At 35.9% G+C, this 23,554-nt stretch overlaps 1 protein-coding gene across 1 annotated transcript in view; it reads left to right on the top strand.

Annotated features, from left to right (window-relative positions):
• FANCC (Fanconi anemia, complementation group C) overlaps positions 1-23,554 on the top strand; it is an 84,546-nt gene that overhangs the window by 2,166 nt on the left and 58,826 nt on the right. Inside the window, exons 2-4 of the mRNA XM_009328134.1 lie at positions 8,439-8,612; positions 10,210-10,294; positions 15,950-16,044. Coding sequence (XP_009326409.1) covers positions 8,448-8,612; positions 10,210-10,294; positions 15,950-16,044 — 345 coding nt within the window. The 5' untranslated portion in view covers positions 8,439-8,447. The remainder of the gene's footprint in view (positions 1-8,438; positions 8,613-10,209; positions 10,295-15,949; positions 16,045-23,554) is intronic.

Genomic DNA, 23,554 nt, shown 5'->3' with positions numbered 1-23,554 from the left:
TTGCCATTATTGCTAATAGGTTTAACTTCTCTGGTGTAGTGACTTGGTGAGCTCTTATGCAGATAAGCTTCTCAGTGTCTTGAAATTTAGGCTTCATTGAGACTAACAAAAATTTTGCCACTGATGTAAACAGAATCAGAATTTTGTTCCTTTTCCTGTAACCTGCAAAAGGAGGTCTAATTTATGTAGTGTTTACTGATATCGGAGGCCCGTGCACAATTGATGTGTGATGTTACTAGCCATAGTGAAGCTAAACTGGTGGGTAGCAATGATTGGACTTTTTGCAAAGTGGTGTAAAAATATGTTACTTTTATTTTTGTTATCAGATATTCTACAGAAGCAGCTCTGTCTCGTGTAGTTCTCTGCAGATTCAGAGGCTGAATCATACCTAATGCCTCTTTCCAGAGTTGCATTTATTCTTTGTTTGCACTGTCTTCTTAGCTGCATTTTTCTTTGTGTGGCCTTTATTGCAGCTGTTGTCACAGAAGTCAGCTGAAAACAAACTGAGCTGAGTGAAAAGGCTCAGTCCAGCAAACTAAACCCAAGAATATTTTAACATTCATCTTCATTAGAGCTATCCCAAAAAATCTTTATCCCTCAAGTACTAGGAGAGATTGCCACATTACAGTGACCTGAGTGTTACCAAAATAATCTTGGAAGGTTTGCTATTTAGATTGTGCAAGACAAAATATGTAAGTTTTTGTCTTGCTGAGGAAATATGTTGAAAGGAGATGTGCTTCATCCCCCCCCCCCCCCCCACTTCTAGAAGATTGAAGATGTGTACTTGCTTGTGCTTCCATTCACTGTGCCTAGTAGGTCATTTCTAGTTTCTGCTGTGTTTTGTCATATATTGTTGTTACCTTTCTGTGGCAGATCACTGTGTACTGATGAGAGGTAAGCAATTCAGATATGGAAGAACAAGCAAGGAGTTAAAGGGTGAGCTAGAAGCCCCGCTTCTTTCAAGTCTGGCTTTTGTTTTGGAAGGCCATGTTGATCTGCTTAACATCAGTGTGCACCGGTCAAATCTGGGATTAGCTTTATTGCCTTGAAACAAATTTCCATTTTGTACATGCATCTGATTCCCTGCCTAGTGGTATGGACAGCTTTATGTGGGCCTTGGTGGATTTTGATCTGGCTAGTCCTGACTTTGAAATTCTTTTAAATTAGGACATCGTATGGTTTGGTACTTTGCTGAATTGCATAGAGCCTTCTGCCAGAGATATAAAGGTACTTTACCTCATGGTCTGTCTTCTCCTCTTAAATTTAACTTTAAAAAAAAAAATACTTGTCGTCTTGGAGTCTTAATAACTAACTAGGTGCGTTTCTTGCAGGAGCGATTTCCAGTGGCTTGTGATCAGACTTTGTATTCAATTTGTGCCTAAAAACATAGTAATCCTTTCTGTGGACTGGTAATTGCATCTTTTGTATATGGAAGTTATAATTAATTGCCTTGTTGTCTTGTTAAGATTCATTATGGAAAGGTAACAGATAACATCTGTAAAATTCAGCAATATTACTCCTAAATGTCTTTCACATCTTTCACTGTTCCCTTGGGCAAAAGATAAGAGTTAGATGGATGTGCTGAGATATTATTTCTGCCTTTCCCATTAAAGAAGGTTTTATTCTTAGCCTCTTGAAATGGGGTAGGTCAGAAGGAAGATCTGCTGCTGCAAGACAAGCCCGTCATTAGAACCAGAAAGTTTTAAAATTAATTTTTGTGTGAAGTGGTTACTGTTATCAGGGAAGGCTAACAAATAGTATTTTTTTGGTCATGAAGCCTGTAGCCTGATGAATGGGAAGGAGGAGGCTTTATTACGATCATATAGTCTTTTTGGGGGAAGAGGGAGATGTAATGTTTTCAGAGTGTTCTAGAAAGGGAGATCTTGTATGAATCCCAGCAATGCATGCTTCCTCAGGGCGTTGAGCCTTCTCCAGTCCGTCAGGGCAACAGAATGCAACTGGAAACATCATTTTGCTGTTTGCAATGTTACTCAGATTAAACCTGTGCAAGAGGTTTAATACATATGCTGTCCACGAAAGCAGCCCTGTTAGTGGCCACAGTCCCTTAAAGATGAAAATTGGTCTCTTTTTCCAGTGAGACTTGATAATGTAATTCAGAAGGCAGATCTGACAACTGTTAAAATACTAATTATCGGAGTAAATAGAGGAAACAAATACAGAGGAGCAAAATAGAGGAATTAATTACTTTCTCTGGGAGAATTGTTAGTCTAAATTTTGAATGATAATGCCACTCATCTGCTTGAGAGTTATTCAGTTTACCAGATTTTGCATGCTGCATGCTGCTTAGGCAATGTTTGTTCCTTTCTTTTGGCAAAACTCTGTTCTTTGTTTTTATTTCCAGAGGAAGATATATTTGCATGCAATTTGTTTTAATTTGGAAAGTCTGCATATAGACAGGCAGTTTTCTATAATAGTGGTTTGTTCTTGCTGTAAAATATCTGTGGATGTAGGCACAAAGATGAATAGGCAAACTTGTTCTTATCTGAAAAGTTCTTAAATAAAAAATCAACACTAATCAACACTAGATGTAAACATACTGTCCAGAATCAAGCTGGAAATTGTTCTCTAGATTATTCTTGACTGCTGGACTGCCAGTGAGTGTAGATTAGACTTCATACCAACCTATAAACCAGCCTGTGAACCTAATTTCTCAACAAGGGACACTGTAAAAAATAAGATGACAGGAATAAATAATATATATTTTTAATTTTCGCATAGTCTTTACTACTCTTGGGCCTTTCTGAAGTTTCTAAAAAATTATTCACTTTTTTCCTAATAAACTTTTTCTGAATTTATTTTTGGAGGGCTAGTAATAGGTTTTCTTTAAAGTAGGAAATAAATCGTGTTTGATCTTACTGCCTAACTAAGTATGTATTACATTTTCTTTTTGTTCTTGGCAAGTAAAAGGAGAGTTGTTGGAGTGATGATGAAAAATATACTTGTGGGAACAAGGTGAAAGAACCTAATAGACATTTTATGTAAAGAAATAAGAAATGAGAAAGTAGTATCTATGTTCTGGATATCTGCTACTTTTTTTTCTTTCGGCATAACCTCAAAATATCATCCATTAGATAGTAAATTTGTGACATGATTATCATCATCTCTGAAACATCGAAACAGTTAATTGTCGTCTTCTCCTCTATTAGTGTATCAACCATGCTGTATCATAATCGAGTCAAGGGTGATTAACTAAGGAGTCAAAATCATGGTATCTTTTGATTATATAATATACTGAAGTGCTTGCCTGATACCTAGTCTCCTAATTCCTAGTGTTAGTCTCCTAATATCTGTTAGAGTAATAAACATGCACAAAAGGACTGTTCTACTGCTTCTGTGTTAATAACCCTAAAAATAGTTTGGAATTTGGAATGTATGTTTATGTGTTCTGTTAGCTCAGTGGTGACCTGTTCTGCTTGGGGCCTTTGGACTCTGATGTCATATAAGTATTTTAGCTGTTTTCTTGTTTTGTTTTTCCCTCACAAGCTGAGGTTGCTGATGGGCAAGATTTGAGAGAGGAGATGGAGTAATGGAAAGTGAAGTGTTCATTTGGAGCATGGAGCAACTTATCCCTGGTTCAAGGAAAAGTACACAAATGAGAGCTTTATACCTTGAATGCAAGTTTTTGTCACATTTATTTGGAATGCTGTGACATAAGGCAATATTGTACCTTAATGGTATCTCAAAGATCCTTCCACTTGAAATGCTTTTATTTATTTAAAAATAACAGCTGAATTTACAAGATTAAAGACAAACTAAGTAATAAAAGTTTAGTAGTAATTTTTGGCAATCTATTAAAGCCAGATTTGGAGACATTGAAAGCTATGAAAGTTTGTTACTGAATTTTCTATGATTGACAAATTCTTTCTGAGGGGCTGTAATGTTTTAGCAACTGCATATTCCCTTTTTACTATAGTCGAGTCCTGAGTTTCAGAGTTTGTAATAGTAAAGAAGTTACTTTGCTTTTGCGTGATTTTTCTCTTTTTATGGTTTTACTTAAAGAGATTTTATTTCTACATTTCTAGAGAAAAAAAATCTTCATTCTTTTACTGCCTTATGTGCTGAATGCACAAATATTTCATTTTCAGACTATAGATAAGGAAGTTGTGAGACGTTTTCTGAAAACTTTGTTGGTGTGTCTTCTACCCTTGCAAATAGTTCACTGTCTATCACAGATGAGGAGTAGTCAGGTATGTCTTAAGGTGGAAGACTGTGGCAGTGTGGTGTTTGTATGTGTGTGTTCTGGAGGCTGTAGCAGTAACTGTTGTTAAGTGGAGTGCCCTGGTATACTGTAGGGCTTTGCCTTAAGAGCTGGTAACAAAAGTTACTGACTGAAGTGTTACATTTCAGACACTAATCCAGATAGCTCACTTGACAGAATAAAGCTAATCCATTCCTTGTTAGAAATGCTGCCTTCAGCTTCTGAAAGATAGAACATGTACCCTCATGCCTGAACTCCACAGGGTTCCCTGGGCTTGAAAGTACAAGCCCAGAAAGGTTTGACTGGGGAGTTCTGAGAGAGGAGGACTAAAGACTATTTATTCCCCTTCTTTCTAGAAGTAAAGGATGTTTTAAGGTGATTAACAGTAAATTCAGCTCCTGAATTTCTCGTATTGTGGAGTAAATAGTCATAAATAAGAAGCAGTTTTTGATTCTTGGCAGCTGAAATAAAAGAAGTCCCAATTAACTGAAGAGAGTGAAAATGAACCTGAAAGAGACTTTAGGAATATTCTTGACAGTATGACAAGTCAAACTATTAATCAAGTCTTTATTATCTATAATTTCTGTAGGTCTTTTAATATGTTCTGTGTCTTACTGGGATCTGAATGTTTAAATTACTTTTAATTAACTAATAGTTTCATATTTCTCTTCTTAATAAACTATGTATCCTGTGACAGTTTTTGAGATTAAATCTGTGTGTCAGGTTTGGTATGTTATGTTTTCTTTTTAATTGTGTTATTTATACATTCAGTAATTTTACTGTATGCTTTCCAGTAATGTTGAGGTGAAGACAAAAGTAAGCTATATTAATAAAATTGCTCTTTTCAGGACTAGATGCTATAGTTAAAATAAACAATCAATAACATAGCTGTTTTATTGGTGGCTTCTAAAGAAAGCAAACATATAAGTACAGCTTAAAAATCATGCTATTGCAAATAGAACAGGTGTTTGGGATAATCTTTTTTTTCTGGTTTTCTTTTAGTGTGGCATAAGCAGTGTTGCGACGCAGCAAAATATTAGTGCATATTAAATTAAGCATGTTCTTGATCAAGGATGAATTGAAGCACATACTAAATACTAAACAAGGGCCAATGGCCTATATGAACAATGCAGCAATTCTTGGAAATGCCACTTTAATATACTCTTCTGTAGATCTCAGGATAAGTTTTATAAGAATGTGAATTGATTGTATCCCAAAACAGATAATAGCAATATTTTTAGCACTTACAGATTTTTTGTGATGATAATTTTTGAAAATCTACATTCAGTTCCTAATAGTTGCTATAAGGGATTCTGCTATTGTTGAATTGGCAAGAGTAGTTCTTGTATAAAGCTTTACAGAAGTGCTCAACCTTGCCTCCTCCCCCAAAAAGCATGCAAACAAAGATTGTTATTCATGTCACTCTTAATGGTTTATTTCCCATTTTTTTTCAGTGTATATACCACAGTTTATTACAGATACGCACTGTGGATTACCTGTTCTCTTAGTCATATTCTTCCTTATTTCTGGTATTATAGTATTTTGAGCAGTTTCAGAAAATCAGTTGCACAGAAAATACATTTATTTGTCTCTCAATCCACTTTAGAAATGGGACGGAGTACTGACTCCTCCATTTTTGCCTGTAAACTTGTCAATGAATGAGCATTAGATGGCAGCTAAAATTTCTGAACTCTGTTTTAGGAGACGTGTGAGATGCAGAAAATGATGTGAAACGAGAAAGTTGAGGATTGATCCTTCTGAAGATAGGCTCTGAACTCTAGAATGTGTAGTTGGGTCTTTTTTGGTCAAGTCCTTTGCTTATGCTTTCATACAACAAGACAACTGTGGAAAATACACTGCATTTCAGGTGAGGATTTTGAACTTGCAGAACTTACTTTGTTTTCTTGGTGAAGAAAAGACAGGTTTATTTCTGTGACAAGTCTGATGATGAGACAGCTCATATCCAAGATACACAGGACAGGTATCTTAAGGGAATTAACTATCGGACACTGTAAAAAATGCATACTTGCAGTTAGCAGCATATAGAATAGATATACTTTTAAGATTTGCTTTCTTTTATGATTTGTGCTGATGTTCTCCTTTTTGACTTTTTTTTGTTGTAGTTAAACAAGAATGTATATCTCGGTCTTTGACAGTTTTTTCTGTAAGGCAATGGTTCTTGACCAGCTAAGGAGTTGCTAAGGAGTCTCTCTGGACCAGCAATCCGGTTTATTTAGCTGTAATTAAGAAGGGAGATAAAACACTTTCCTTACTGTGGAGCTAGGATTTCAGACTTCTGGAAAAAGACCATCCTCACCCTGTGATTGCTGTGCCATTCTGCATACTGGAATAGTAGTTACAGGTACCTGGTGTAGGAGATAGGCCTGCTGATTTGCTTACCTTGAATCTTCTGTTAATACGTAGTCAACTTATGTGACAGTCCCCAAAATGCTGGACTGTCTTTGGTTCTTTTTTTCTTTCCCTTCCCTTTTTTTCCCTTAAACTTTCAGGAGCCATTTTGTTAGGGGACTGATTTTTCAGTTATTTGGTAGGATTAATCTTACCTGGGAGCATCAAACAGGCTTATTAATTTACTCAGATCTGTAAATTCAGTTCCTGGGTTTAATTTGTTCTTAAAGTCTTTGTTACGTCCCTGTGATGATAAGAGTGTTTGATGGCTAATTGCTGCTGGGTGTTTGACTTATGTCATTTCTGAGAGCTGTGGTGATGAAGTCTTGTAGCCCGTTTTTGATATGTGTAGAAGATCAGTAAGATGTTGGCACTGCACAGGTCCGTTTAGAGTTCTGCTGACAGCAGCAGTTGCAGGTAGAAACGGGAGTGTAATAAAGAACACAAAAGCATTGGCTTTGCTTGTATTACTTTGAACATGTTTAGGGCAAATACACATTGAACTCTGGCAAACCAACAGCTTTATCTTACTTTTTTTTTCTGGACAGGATCCAAAGTCAAATAATAGTTGTGATTCACTATGGGGTATTTATTTATTACTCGTAGAAATTAAACAAGTTTATTAATGATCTTCAGATTTTTATCTGTCTCAGATTAGCATGCTATATAAGTGATGTGATTGTAAGGGTTAGCTTTATAAAGCAAGCTTGATTTGCAGGGCTGCTGCTCAGGTTCTTTTGGTCTGTAGCTTACAAAGATAAATATTCGCCGATTTCTGTTGCTTCTATGAGTGTCTGAATTTGTCTCCAAATGGGCAACAGTTCATTTCTGAAAACTGCCACCACATTTGTGTTAATTGACAGTTGTCTTTTACAGTCTTGACAGAAAGAACAATGATTGAATGGCTGCAAGAGCTCGTTTGCTCTTTCAGCCTATGAGGTGTTTCTTTCAGAGAGATTTAAAGGTTGTTGTAGTGCCTGCTGTGCTATTCTCTGTCCTTCTGCCAACAAAAAATGCAATAGCAAAGCAGAAAAAAAGTGGGTTTTGTTTTTTTTTGTGTGTGTGTCTTTTACTGGGGCAGTTCGGTTAGATTTCAACATTCTGGCTTGGCAATAATGCTTATCTCTCAAAGACCCAGTTTTTACAGCGAAGTATGCCATTGGATATAGGTTCTATATGGTACAACTTTTATTCATAACTGAGTTATATGTAAAGCTGTATGTGGTCATATTTTTTCCCTCTCCTTTGTATAATGATACAAAGAAAAACAGAGCTGAAATACTAAATGTATTAGTTTCCTTTAAGGAGAATACTCTTTTTGCACTTAAAACTAATGATCAATTACAAATGTAGAACTTACAACAAGCGAAGGCCCCCTAACCCCTTTTGTTTTGACTGAGCCTTATTTTAATGCTTTCATTTATCTTGAAATGGTCATTTTCAGCTTTTCATCATGCAAAGCATTCTAAATAAATGCACATATTATTCTAATATTCTTTGAGTGAAATGTTGGTGACGACAAATTCAGATAATAAAAGCCTGAGATACATCTGGGTGGTACATTCTAAGGTAATTTACTGATTACTCTGCCCCTTTTGCTACTTTGTCACAATGGGGTTATTGTTTTACCTTCTTAGTACTACAAAGAAAATTGGCACCCTTATGAGATGTAAATACAAAGATACCCCCCACACCCCCATTCACATCTGAACACAAAAAAAGTTAGCAGAAATCCTTCTTCCCGTTTTCATTCTTGGTTTGAAGCCAGTGTTTAATGCTGCCTGAAGTGGAGTTACAATCTTTTTTTCAGGATTGTGGAATGGCCCAGGACACTACGGTGCCCAAACTGAACTTTGAATATTGGTTGGATAAAGCTATTGAATGGGGTCAAGCCACCACCTTGGAATCCCAGAAGGATGTGTGCCTTCACTTGCCCCGGCTCCAGGAGTTTCTACATCAGATTTATGAAACTTTAAAACATATGGTAAGTGACTTTAAAAGGAAGAGTGACCTGTTTTGAAGACACCCTCGGAAACAATCTGCACCATGTTTTGACGAAACTAGAAGCTAACAGTAGCAAAGAGGTTTGTGTTACTGACCTAACGTATTGCTGGATCAGAGAGGCAAATTGGGGAAACAGTCACAGGTAATGCAAACAGGAGTGTGCTTTCTGTTTCCCTGATTTATTGTGAAAGGAGCTTTTTCTTCTTGATTGGTTGTTGTCACGTGAGATTTCCCAGCCAATGCTCTAGCCTCTTTAAAAAACTCTTTAAAATAAACAAGAATTTGATTCTGGTTGTCAGGTCATAAATTGGATTATTTAAAGGCCTTAACATGTAAAACTGTAACTGATCCTTTAAATCTTGGAGAGTCTGTTGACACGTTAACCCCAGTGTTGTGGCACACATAGTGAATTCTGGCAGCATGGTCAGATCATTGGCATATGCTGCTGGCTGTTCTGTTTAGTAATTAGTGTCTGCACTCACTAGAGTGCTTTTTTTAAAAGTAAGTTTAGTTGTTTATATGTTTAGTTGTGTATATGTTTTTCTGAGCATGGCTTTTTCAGTATGTGTAGTCAGTATAATTAGCTTTAGAAATATTGCATTATGGCATGAGGCTGACTTCTAACGGAAGTACTTCTTTTTAAATATTATTCTTATCTGAAGAGTTGTTATTTTTTTTTAACTGAATTTAACTTTTAAATAAAAGATTTTTGGGGAGTGGTGTTTTTTCCCATATTTATATATGTCGTTTTCTTAAGGGGGGGGAATATCTATTTTTAATGTTGCTATTTCAAATAATCTGAGGCTTGGCCTGAAATGGACCTTGTGAATATGGCCCCAGAAAGTCTAGGGCTAGCCCCAAACGTGAGACAAATGTAAGGAATTTATTGCAGCAGCAGGAGATGGTTATCGTTCCTGCTACTTGCATGTTATCTCAGCACAGCACCGTTTTTAAAAGCCTTCATTTATTAGATAGTAAAGCTGCAAAAATGGAAAAATAAGACTGATTACACAGAATTGTATATAAACTACATTGTCTACTATTTTTATAGTGAAGCTGCTTTCTATTTGGTTAAAAGTTAAATTGCAGTTTGTTACTGGCTAGTCATTACGTAAGTTAATTTAAAGAAAGCAAGCGAAAGTAATAGAAAGATAGTTAGTTTTATGCCATAGTAGGTATTCATTTCTTCAGAAACTCTGAGAGACAGTATATTAAAGCAATGAGGATCAACAAAAATCTAGTTTAATTGTGCTTTTATTATAATGAAATCTTGGTTACTAATACTGTTTTCTGATTACTGGATGCGAGGCAAATGAACACATTTTCTCCCATAATTAAGTATTAGGTTGAGGAAATTACTTACTTAAGCTTTAACTTATTTGAATTATGACATAATAGCCAATTCCAGGAAGTTCTGCTTTTATTACATACCTGCAGGTGTTTTGCTTCCAGAGCATTTCACAGCAAAACCATTGGGACTGTAATTTACAACAATCTGTATCATTAACAGTTCTTCTAACCTACTTTTGATGTGCAGTATATTTATTATCTTTTTGTTTGTTTTTATGTTTCAACAGGATTCAATTGTAGCAATACAGCAGTTCCCTCTAATTGGCCAGCTTCTAGGAAGGCTTTGTTGGAATCCTTTTGTTATAGGATATGGTAAGAATGTGTAATGATACTTCTGCAGTAGTTCCATAAACTTTATTTTACACGAATTAGGAAAATACAATTTGTTATATACTTTAATTTTTTTTTTTTTACACAAAACCAGAACATCCTTTTTTACTTAAGTAAATTTTGAGATGAAAAGGTTAGCCAAGTTTTTAAAAATATGTGGCATTGAGAAATCTTAAATTTACTTTTGGAGCTAATTAATTTCATGGATTAGTTGCAGAATCTTGATTTGGGAGCAGTAGGTTTTAAACCCAGTGAGAGTTTATGTGCGTCATGATTTCCGTTTTTCTTACTTTCTTGTTGTATTAATTACATTTTTGTTAGTTTCTCAAAATGTACAAAATCTAGTGTTTCAGATTACTTTCAACAGAAGTTTCTTCCAGTTATACATCAGAATAGTATATATGCTAATATACAAGAATTAATTTCTGTGATACTTGGTTTGGTTTTTTATTAGTGTAAAGCTCTACTAAGTTATGATTGTGTTTGTTTTTACTGAGTTTATTCTGAATGTGTGTTTTCCCCATCTTGTAAACTAGTGAAAATGCACTTAGAATCAAAAGCAAAACAGTGAAGTGAGGACATAGGAAAAAAGCATATGAAAAACCAAAAGCCTCTTACTGGTAATGTATATGTGTGTAGGTGAGAATAAAGGAGAGAAAAGAAATTTGGGACAGGAAAACAGGGAGGGAGGAAACACTACTTGTGCTACCTTACCAGCAGTTCCAGTACATTTTTCAGGAATTGAGATGTTGATATGTTGATAAATGACTTGGGATCTACTTTTAAGCAGAAAACTAATTCTGAGCTTCTCTGTGAGCCCCTTAAAATAATCTTTTGCCAGCCTTCTGCTACTATTAAAACTACAAAAAAAAAAAGTCACATTTTGTCTCTTCTGCTTTACGCTTCCTTTTGGGGAAATACAGGAAAGGACAATTTTTGTGTTCACCTGGAAGGGCTTATTAAGTCAAGCACAGCATTATGCTAAAGTGATCATATGTCTTCTGGTTTGGCTTTATCTTCTTCTAGTCAGCTCCAAGCACAGGCAGAATGAACTTGTCTGCAAAACACATGGTAGATGTGTGTTACGTCAGAACTTCCCTCTGAAAGGAAAATTTGGGAAGGAACCATAGATTTAAACATAGATCACTTTTGCAGAGCAGCAAACGTGTGCTTTTGTGGCACCTTTTGAGAAAAGCCTTTTCATACTTTACAGACTTATTTTTACAATGGAGAGGTTCCCTTTTTAATCAGTTTCAGTTTTTGAGAATGTTGATAACTGTTGATGTTTACAATTACACACATGCTTTTCTTTCAAAGTTTTTGTTTGGAATATACCAGTCTTTAGACCACCAGTTTTTCTAAGCTGATGATATACTGTGGTACAGAAAGTAGCTTCATCTATATTTTTCATCCAAGTTGAAAGCCATCTTTCTGCTTTTGACTCCTTTTCGTAACAATCCCAGCAATACGTTCTTGGTCTCCTCTACTTCTTTCCTCTTCTTTGGGATCCCTCAGCATTTTCTAAAGCAAGAAAAGCGCTTTTTCTGCAAGTTGATCATTACCTCTGAAGATTGCAAGAGAATGGAGTTTTACTACAGGGGGTTTTTGGTCTCAAAGTTGCAAGCAAGCCAATTCAGAGAACTTCCCTTGCTCAAAATGGAATCCTTCACTTTAATGCTTAAAGATGAGTCAAGGAGATTTTCTGACATCAATAGACCTGAAGATGTCTGCTTATACATTTCCACCACTTCCTCTTTTTAGAGCCACCTGAGTGCTCTTTGGACTGCTGGCATTTTAGGTTCAACAGATTTTCCTTTTGTTTGGCACTAGTTCTGAAGATATTCTTTAAGATAGTGCTGGCTATAGCAGATGCTGACTCTCAAGTGGGTTTTATGTAATTTCTCATTTGGATAAATAGCTCATTCAGGCATGTGTCTGAGACCAGGCCACCCTCACAGTAGAAGGAACTAATTTTGTTCAATTCAGTCTTTCATACTAATAAATGGAGGAGGAAAAACATTATACTTCTGCATCATGTCCAAACCACAATACCTATCACCTTAGATGAATGCCTGTTGGTGCTGGAAGCTGACATGGCTGACCGCTCAGTGCAGGAAGCGTGGTCTCCAAGGGAAAATAATCTCCTCATAAACACTCCTGAGCAGGAGGTGACCAAGTTAGCCTTATTTAGAACGCTAATGTGAAGGAAGCACGACCGAAGAAAATCTCATGGCTGTACTTGTGGTCCTAAACCACAAGGGATACATGAGGAATTCAGTCTTGGTAAGGAATTCCAATGTTTTTTCTGTGGGCTAGGGGATTATCTTCTCAGTAGGACCCTCCTGGTTTGAGTTTTGAGCCCAAATGTCTTGAATCCCAAACTAATACTATAAATGCTGGGGAATTTCTTGGTGGCTCTGTATATCAGTATATGTGTGTGAGCATGCATGCTTATGTATACATTCATTTCCACAGAAAGTTCAGTTTTAGCTAATCAACATTTTCTGATCTAATTCAAATTTTACAACAAGCTCTAAAAGAATATTTCTGGCTGTAAGATTAGGGGTTTCTTATTAGTTCCTTGCATCTGGCCCTGTTCATGACAGGGTATTTATAAACTGACTGTACCATAGGATGATTGAGACCACACTGTGTTATGAGAAAAACATTGCCTTTTTTTCCTTTTTCTTTTTTTTTTTTAATTTTTGATGTGAGACTGGCCGGGAAGAAGTGCAATCTGATTCATCATAAAGGTTTGGGCTTCTCTGTTTGTTTGCTTGCTTTTGTTGGTTTTTTTTATTTTTTACAAAACAGCTTCCAAGCTGTCTTAAATTTCCTACAGAAAATTTTCATTCCTTTAGTTGGAATTACAACATTAACCTACTTAAGAAGTCCAGTAGATAGTTGGTGACCTTTTTTGGGATATAATTTCCAACTTTGAGTTACTGTTCCTCTGGATGTATTAATTGGGTATTTATTTGAGTAGTGAGCATTCTCTCATGCCATAAGAAGATCAAATGCCTTTGTTGATATCCTGATAATGGTTTTCAGTGCATACCATGATGGTATGTTTTCCACGGCGATCACAGTTACTAGAAAAATGGGAGGAAAAAGCCCGCCAGTAAGTTTTCTGTGGCTCTCTCTGTTTGGTCTTTTGATGCGATTATCTTTTGCAGCTGCCATAATTATTTTAAGATCTGTCCCCTCTTATTCTTAATCTTCCCATCTTTCATCCCCAGTTCCAAAGCAGTTGTGAAAAGAAAACGGTGAACTTGAGCGTGGCCCTCAGTGTCATTGGGTACTTCAGCAAGAGAACTGTATGGATCCTTTTCCTACTTTTCACAGGGAGGCTACTTCGGTTTTGGTTGTAGCCAAAAAGTAATTTTGACTGTGAAAATTGTGAATCTGTACAAGTCCCTTATTTGTTGGGAACTGTTGGCATAGCTATGACACCAATATAAGTTGTTTTCACTTAGGTTGAGGTTTGAATGTATCTGGCTAAATCTGTGTAACCTCATTATGCTGGCAAAGTGCGCCAGTATATCATTTATCTAAGCTTTGTTTTCGTCACTTTAGCTTTCATCATACTGATTTACATTTCTGACAGGCAACAATATATGCAATTTACTTTATAGTATGCAGCAAGTCGTCATGTGTAGCAAAAAGTCTTCTCATCCAGAAGTCTAATTAAGCAGTTACATGCATTTTTTTCACCTCTTTGCTTTATTTTTTTAGGTCAAAAGAAAACCATAACTTAAATAAAATGACTTAATGGCATACTGTAGATATACAGTATAAATAGGATGAGTCAAAAGAAGGAACACATCAACTATGTTTACTTTGTTCGGGATGGGTGATTTGGACTTGACCCCCCACCCCCCCACCCCCCCACACCCTGGTCTCTTTCTGTATAGTTTGACTTTTTAAAAAATATAATTCATATAACTGAAAATTAGCTCAAAAGCCAGACTTTATAAACAGACAATATTTTAGTACTAGTAACTAACAATGTTTAAAATCTTCATTTTCTGAGAAACAAATGGCTATCATTTAGTAGTTTAAACAAATAAAACAGTATTTGTTTATTTTTCCCCCCATATAGTTTCATGTCAGAGTTTAGGTGAAATGTTTTTCAAAGGAGATAGAGTTGCCTCTTAGTGCTGATGTCTGAATGCTAGTTGGATATAGTTACAACCAAAGTATAAGGATACTTTGAATTTCTGCTGAGCAGTATGCAAGATGTCTCCTTTAACTCCAATCTTAAACAACCTAGGAAATCATTATCCTTATAAAAATCCATATTAAAAAAAAAAAAATCCCCAAACACACAATGGCAGAATACCCCAAACTGTAGTCAGTTAAATGTGTATGTTTGAGAAACCATTTCTGTGCAGAGATGTTAGTCAGTGGGAGGCCAGTAATGGCCTACAGGCGTGTTGGACATTTATTGAGGAATACTGGTTTAAATCAATATTAACTTCTCTGATCACCTGGTGAAAATACAGGCATTACTTAATGGAGCTTTTATTTTTTCTTCAGGCTTTGCCAACAAAGCACTTTTAAATAATACTGTTTATTACATCCTGGATAACAAATACACAGAAAACAAAAGAAATCGCTTGTTGAGCTTGACAATCAAATTGTCTCCTAATACAATTTCTAAAACTCATGTGGTATTACTTGTTTGTATTATTTTTAACAAGAATAATATTGCTTACTAGGTGAATATTATATCAGAGCTACAATACCGCATCCAGTTTTCATAATTTTTATTACAATCATGCAGTTTTATTCTGGGATGAAATTCAGTGTAGCGGCTCTTGGTATCTGCCAAGGAACATTTAAAAAAAAAAAGCCTATTGAAAATTAGTTAAATGGCTCTTCAACTGCTTAGTCCAAATAATCAGCTCCTCTATAATAATATCTGTGCATCTGAGCAGTGACAGTAGTGCTCAGTATAGTAGGTTTTTAGACAAGGCAACTAATTTCCAACAGTGGGTTAGAATTAAGTAAAACCTGATCTGATCCTGAACAGAAAATCACAATAGGATTTTTTTCCATCAGCATTTAGCTATTCTGCTGTCTGCAGAAATGTCATTTTCCTGAAACATGGAGAATCTTAATATATTCTAATAGAAAACTTGATGTTTTACATTCTTGTTATGAATTATTTCATACTTCATGAACTTAACTTTTTCAGAAGTGGGCGTCCTTTACTTGTGCAAGCTTTGGACATAACGTAATAACGATTTTACTACTGTTGATTATTGTTTATTATTAATGATATTATTTAGATACTGAATTGAAAGTTCCTTGATGATAGCTTCAAGTATTATTTATGTAAATGAATCACTAGGTCATGCATGTTTCTTAAGACCATTTAAATATTGTATAGATTTTGAACTCTCTGATACCTTTTACATTGCTATTGAAAGAAATGATTACATAAGAACTACATATGAATAACATTAAATGTGTGGTGTGAATCTGGTAGAATAGAAGCATTGTGAGTTGAGACAGATATTTAGGGCTTTAGTTTTGTGGATGGGTAGGGATTGTTGTGTGTAATTCTGTCTGTGTTTTGATTTTTCTTTTTTTTTTCTCTAAATGTATCCTTATTTGCTTTTCTTCCTGCAGATGAAAGCCAGAAGACTCTGATGTGGTGCTTGTGTTGTCTATACAGCAGTGAACCACAGAACCCTGTGGAATTGAAGGCCAACAGCTGGATACGGGTAAGTGAATGAATCCTTCCCAGGACTGCTTTGAATTAAATTGATTATTTAAAGGTGCCACATCTATAGCATAGAGACATTGTCATTTAAGAAACTGCTCCAAACACAACTTGCATACATATTGTGTTGAAGTATATATCACTCTAATTATAACACAGTCAGTGCTAGTCTGTCATTTTAAATATTAAAAAGATGTGGCATTTTAAAGTGGGTAGTTTTGATGGCTTTTAACCTAGTAGATTCACCAAGTCTAGTAACTCAATAGTGAGCAATGACCACAAATCAGAAGGGAAGCGTTATTAAAAAAAAAAAAGAACCTTTCAATTAGGATAAAATAAATAACCTGGAGAAATGCCATAGTTTGTTTTGAAAACAGCTTATATTTGCTCTTTAATTTTATTCTTTTTTGCTTTTCTTTAATCTCCTGCCTATGAAGAATTTAATTGTATCCAAACTTTCTTCAAAGGCAGTCAGAGAGGGGAGGGGTAGTGCTTGTGTGTGGATTTATATTTAGTGACTTAAGGAATAATGAATCCTTAACTTTAATCCCAAATTTAGGGTTTTGCATGGCACATCTGTTCATATTTTATATATTTCCACACTGAACTAGCAAAGCACATCAGCATGTAAATAACTTGCAGCACATTGATGCTTAGTGCTTTACATTGCTGAATAGCAATTTGAGGGTGCAGTGTTGTTGATTTTACATCCTTGCATTCTCCGTGGGTCCATATCAAAATATGGTTAAAAATATTAATGGAACTTTTAAAGTATTTTTTTAATATCTTATAGTCCTCACAACTAGTGAGAATGTAGCAGCCTCATCATTATTTATGGTCATGTCTGCTAAAGCTGAAGGTACTTCTAGGCTTCTCTAAGTAGTTAATTTCTTACTAGTTGACTTTGTACATGTCAGTTTATCTAGGTATGCATGTAATTCTAGGATGTACAAATTATTATAAAATAGGTAATGATACTGCAGATGTTTATGTTGGTAAATAACTGTAATTAACTGTGTAGTATTGTTGATTTAGGTGCAGTAATTCTCAGCAGTAAGTTCTCACAAACTTTCAGATGCCCTTGGGTGCCTGTATATACCTATTTAGTAGGTTGTACCACACGCCATGAAATTCTCAACAACATAATACTAACTAAAATCACCCTTACTTTCTTTCTGTCTTTAACTTTTTTCAAGAGGCTTTTCCTGAGGTTAGTATACTTGGAATTCACAGCGTGGCAATGCTTGAATACCAAAGTAAAGTGATGCAAAAAAAAAAAAAAAATCTGCCTTTTCTTGCTGGTTGGATATATTCTTCATAATGACACAGGAGATGCACAACAGCATGCACTTAGTTATCAAACAGAGCAAAATTTGTCATTTTACATGTTACTAGCAGCAGCATATGCATTAATGATGTTAAGTGGTGAGGGAGAGTTGTACCCAGACAATCTTCTACAGATAGCTTTTCTTTCTGGGACGTGAAAAAACCAGTTGTTTTAATCTAGATCAGTTGCCTTATCTGATTGATGTAACTGAACTGATGGTGTTGCTGATATAAGAAAAAGTACCAAGTAAACAAGAACAAACAGTTGGGGATGGATGAAGGTGGGACTGCTGCTTTTGGCAGCACTGCCACCTGAAGCTGTCTTAGATTGGGACTAACATGTAAGCATTTTATTCAAACCTCACTGTAGTCTGCAGGAATTTTTCACCCACTGTGTGTTTGAATCAACCTTAACAGTCATTGTGACTTGACGGGTCAAGAGTTAACCTAAAAGTGGTAAGGAAGAGGGCATGGAGGAGTTCAAAGCACAAACATGTCTTACTACCTATTTTTATCATTCAGCATTTCCCTAGTTGCCTAAAGGGGGTGTAGCATAATATGATCTGAAATGTAATACATTCGTATTTTGATTGGAGGGAAATAGCTCTTGCAAAACTTCTAATTAAAAAAAAACAAAACAAAAGGATAGGTAAGGGAGGTTGTAAAATGCACAGCATAAGGATACAAAAGTTGAGATTAAAAGAAAGGGTATTGTTAAATTGTTTTCTATAGCCATTAGAATTTCTTCTCAATTTCTTACTGTCCAGTGTGCATCATCACAAAGCTTTTTGAAGAAAGTGGTTTTATCTCCTTTTCCTAATCAGCATTGTAATTCTAGTCACCAGCAATTGCGATGTAATAAGGACTATCATGCTTGTTTGTACAGAATAACCTAAGTTAAATATTTTACTACTCTTGAAGGGTTCCTTTTGCCATGTGTGATAATGATTTATATTTAAAAGAAAATAAACATATAGTAAGTCTGTTGACCCTCGTAGTGCATACTTAACATTGTTTCCTCCTGAACTGGTTTTTTTTCCATTTTATATGTGTCTCAAAAGATTGTCACAGGAAGGGATCAAGACACATTTGCTATGAGAGCCATAATTTGAGGTTTGCATCGGCTATTTTCATATTGACTGGATGACCAGCCTCTACAGCGGTTTGATCTGACCTCAGCCTTGTTTGTAATATGGCGGGAGCTCTTTATAGCAGGGATATTCACTCTCTGCTGGAGAAGATGCCAAATACTGTCATACGCTATGGAAAAAAATGGCCAAAAGTCTAAAATATATAGTTGAAACAAATTCTTGGGGGTGGGGAGAAAGGTGGTTTTGTGGCTACATGATGTAAAGATGTACACTTCTGAAATCCAGAAATTAATTCTAAATAAAGCTTTGAAATTTGAATGCTACCTGAAAGGTTTTTAGTATTACGGAAAACTTGCCTGTACTTGGAATGAAATGATAGATTATCTAAGGTATTTAAGCTCTCCCTAGAGGGTACGGATGGAAAGCCATCCATGGCCACACAGAATGGGGCTCTGTGTCGGGTCCATACACACTGACACAGGAGCCATGGAAAACAAGTTTACATACAGGAACTGCTGTTCAGCTTCTGTGGAAGTGACCTTCACAGTAGCCTTGTACTTTGGCCCTGCAGCTGAGAGTTAATTTTACCTCCTCAGCTTAATACTTCAGCATACACTGAGGAGGATTACTCAGTTTTTAAAAAGCTAAAGTAGTTCACTGTGTAAGCCACAGTGCTTCATATGCATCAAAATAAATTGGGATCTCTGGGTGTACATTTAGTTGACGATAGAGAAAATGTAAAAAAGCAAACCCAACCAGCCAAACAAACAAAAAAACCCACCCAAACAACCAAAAAAATTAGGAGGAGTGTGTAATGGAGATAGACAACTTTACCTGCTTACTGTTAACTGTTTAATTTTCACAACAACAACAAAAAAACCTTTTTAAGATTGCTTCCTAGTTTTATGGGTTTTAAATGTGGCTTACATGAAAATTTTCCTCCCAAGATGCAAAGTTATATCTGATTGGAAAATGATATTATTCAGTCAAGTTAGTGGTGAATATTCTTCTTTCCTTTGTTTTTATTGCTATGTACATTGACTTTAAATTACACCTTGCTTTTTGTCATGGCAAGTGCGAGTTCCTAAACAGTACTTTGTGGCCTTTCAGTGCGTTTTTGACTAAGGTCATTGATAGGAAGGCTGATCTCAAGTCTTTTGTTTTCAGCTACTAAATTGCATTTTCAAAGCAGCAAAAAATGTATTTGGTGCTTGCTTACTTTTAACTTTCCTGTCGTTGTCATAGAAAATCTGTGTTGTTTTTAATGACAAGAAGGGTAGCTACCCATTTGAACTGCATTATTAGTAAGTTTCAGAAACCACGATCATGCAGGTCTGTAAGTCTCTGAAAGAATTAAAAAGTACAAAGAAATTACTTGGAATTTAATTAAAACATGCAACGTAGACGGCAGTGTTTTTAGGAACAGATGCTGCTTAAAAGGGTAGAATTACTATTTATTTTTTTTATGATTCTGAATTTTAGTGCTGGAATCTAGGTTCCGTAGGTCTTCTATACAGCCAGACATAGTCTAGGAAGCCAGGATACATGCTGCCACAGACTTCTCACTGATGAATCAATCACGACATGGTGAAACCAGTCTCAGAGAAAGAAAGTGATTTAGTTTCTCCAGCTGGCCTTCTCTGAGCAGAGAGTTTTGGAGCTGTGCAGTAAGTGTGATTCTAACATGGGCTTCTGTCTGGTGGGGCTAGAACCGCTTCCTTTCACTGCAGGTTACTCTTGCAATCACATTGCAGCAACTAGAGAGCTTTTCTGAAGTAGATTTCCATTTTATTAACTTGGTCACACCTCCTCCTCTGCTCTCAGTTTATAAACGGTGTTTATGAATTTTTTATGGCTTTGGAATTTGTTTCAAATACTGCTTTTGTTGTATTGTTTTGGAAGGCCATACATACTTGTGAGAGTGTTACAGCCCATCCCTTTTCAAATTGGGTAAAACAGGAAAAGTTAATATACCTCTTTTTAATTTTTTTTATTCTTTTTTTTTAATATAATATACATTTTCTCAATGCTTTACTTTCCCTCAAAGGAATACAAAGCAACAAGACGGTGTATACATAATAACTTAAACATAGGGGTGGAAAGCCTGTGGCACGTATTTTTAGAGGTGGTTTTTGGGCTTTGCCATATTTTCCTTTCTGGAAATGTGTAGTTCTTTTGGGTATCTGTATCCTATGCAAAGCCACATTATATTAATGGCCACAAAAGTAATAGTCGTTCTTTGTAAGAGTAATTTTTAATGGCACTGGAATTATAAAACTCTTTCTGTTATATTTTCAAAAATACCTAGTGAAACTTGTGTGTTTTATCTTTCGTAAGATTTCATACATGTTTTCTCTTACCAGTGTTATTCTGGGTAATTCTTCAACTGAGGATGGTACGATGCCAAACTGACGTAAAAATTTTGATTCAGAAAGTTTTGGTTTTATTGTGTCAGTGAGTCTCTAGTTCCTCAACAGAACCGTGTAAAAATAATGTTCCTATGAAAATACTAAAACTGGAAAAAAAAAAAAAAAAGCCCCTAAAGCTCTGACTTAGCTATTAATCATTTGTGAATGTTGCTGAGACATTTCTGCTGTATGATCAAGGTTTCTAATTATGGTCTGCAGTCCTTGCCTTCCCCTCTTTAACATCAGTTTTCTGCGGAGCTAAGCAATGTTGGTGGAAAGGTGGTGGACACCACTTATTTCCAAATATATGCAATGGAAAGCAGAGACCATATTATTATTTCCTTTGAACACTGTCAGCACTCAGTGAACAAAGTTCACCACTTGAGAGTAACTCTTTGAGAATGCAAACGCAGTCTTTTCAGGTAAAGGATTTTCATTTTGCCAAATTTAGTGTTTGCAGTAAAACTGCAACATTTGCTTGCTGGAGTTTCTCTGCTTTTTAGGGAAATAGGAGGTATACCAGAACTTCAATGTCATCTTGTTATTTTTTTGAATAGAAAACATGGAAGTATGTTTGAAAACCATTAGTTTAATATGGTACGTGTTTAGTAGAACCCCTGCTTGTACAGCAATGCTCAAATGTTTCTGGTAAAAAGGGTTTTATGGTGGTTTTTTGTTGTTTTGTTTTGGGTTTGTTTTTTTAAAATTTGAGTTATAAATCTGAAAACATAATGTCAGGGCCTTCTGTGTGGGATCTTTCCCTTTGGTATTGTTAAACTTGCCTCCTGTGGAGGACACATTAAAGCATCTGAATGGAAGTCTTGTTTTCCAGAAGAATGGAAGGCATATACCTGTCCTCCACATGCCAACCTTTTGATGTACCTTGAAGTTGTCTTTGTGTAGACTAAATTTGATGGAATTCTGTCTGTTGTATTAAATTGTATTAAAATGTTTTGCAGTGGATTGCTACTTCTCAAATAGGCCAGATCAAGAAATTTATTGCCAATTAAGCACAGGATGTTTGAGATTTTTAGTGATGTTCTCCAGATGACCTGTTTTTTTATGATCATCTTGACTTTTTAATTAAACTACAATTTTAATTGAGTTGGTTCAGTTAATGAAGCACTGACCTTTCACCCCTACTTTGAATCTGTGCCAGAGTTTTCGGCAAAATGGGTTTTTGAGACCTTTGCTTTCTATGTAGCAATATATCTAAGACTGTGATGAATTAACATTGAAAGGATGGTCTCTCAGTGATGGTTCAAAATGGAAACGTTTGTGATTTACTTCTTGGGACAGATGCACCTGCACTGAAATCCTTAGTTACCTCTTTTGCACTTGTGTGTGGTTTCCCTTTCCTCTTTAGATGTCAAGTGCTTCTTCGCTCGTATCTTGGATCATCCAGGTGTCTGATCAGGTGTTACCATAGTTGTCATTCTTAATAGTTTAATTCATTGACATATATTTTGGTTCGGCAACAATATTCAGGAATAGAACAAAAACAATGCTGATATAAAAAAAGGAGTTCAGCAAAATGCTAAATTTCTTAAAATGCAATTTCTTAAACTTCTAGAATTTAAGTGGACTTACTGTTTTGTCTGTCAGGGAAGAATTGCTCATTGATTTACTGGGACTTTGCAAAATTATTTAGTTACTTCTGAGGAAGTCATACAAATTGAAATAGAATTATTACAAGAAAGAAGTTAGAAAGACATTGATGGAACTACAGGAAAGTTGTGGAGAACAGCTGAGGAAAAAAATGGAAAGGAGTCATGTTAAGAAAAGGTCAGGGAGTGTGAAACGTGTGTGTTTGTGTGTGTTTGTGTGTGTTTTCAGGTATTTTGGCTTCTATTTGGAATGAGTTACCAAAGCATTTTCAATATTTCTATCACAATGAGGATAGTAAGGCATCACAGTAAATCATGAAGGAACTGAGAGGGACTAGATTATGTTTGAGAAATACAGGGATTCTCATCATATCTTTATGAAGTATCCAAAATAGCTTTTATGTGAAATGGAAGATGAAAAAGGGAGGTAGATTCTATAATTCTCATTACAGAACCATAGAATAGTTTGGGTTGGAAGGGACCTCCAAAGATCATCTTGTTCAACCCCCCTGCAATGAGCAAGAGACATCTTTAACTAGATCAGGTCGCTCAGAGCCCCAGCCAACCTGACCTTGAATGTTTCCAGGGATGGGGCAGCTACAGCCTCTCTGGGCAACCTGTTCTAGCGCTTCATCACCCTCATCACAAAAAATTTCTTCCTTATGTCCAGTCTAAATCTACCCTCTTTTAGTTTAAAACCATTGCCCCTTGTCCTGTCACAACAGGCCCCGCTAAAAAGTTTGTCCCCATCTTTCTTATAAACCCTCTTTAAGTAAAAGAAAGGCTGCAGTAAGGTCTTAAGACCTTAGAATAAGAAAATTATATTTTCTTCCTGTGCCTGTTTTACGGGAAGAAGCTTGTTTTGCAGGATATATGGAAGAGGAAGAGTTTGGAACTGGACACCGTTGTTCGCAGTACATAGTAATGACAACTTTGTTGCTTATTATGATAGCTATTTACTAACTTATGAACAATGGTGTATATTCTTACATACCAGTGTTGTGGTTTAACCTCAGTCGGCAACTGAGCACCACACAGCTGCTTGCTCACTCCTTCCCCCCCCCCCCCCCCCCCCCCCC

The sequence above is a fragment of the Pygoscelis adeliae genome, unplaced genomic scaffold (assembly GCF_000699105.1).
Source record: "Pygoscelis adeliae isolate BGI_AS28 unplaced genomic scaffold, ASM69910v1 Scaffold45, whole genome shotgun sequence".
In the NCBI taxonomy this organism is placed as follows: domain Eukaryota; kingdom Metazoa; phylum Chordata; class Aves; order Sphenisciformes; family Spheniscidae; genus Pygoscelis; species Pygoscelis adeliae.
This window is presented reverse-complemented; position numbering and strand designations above follow the sequence as displayed.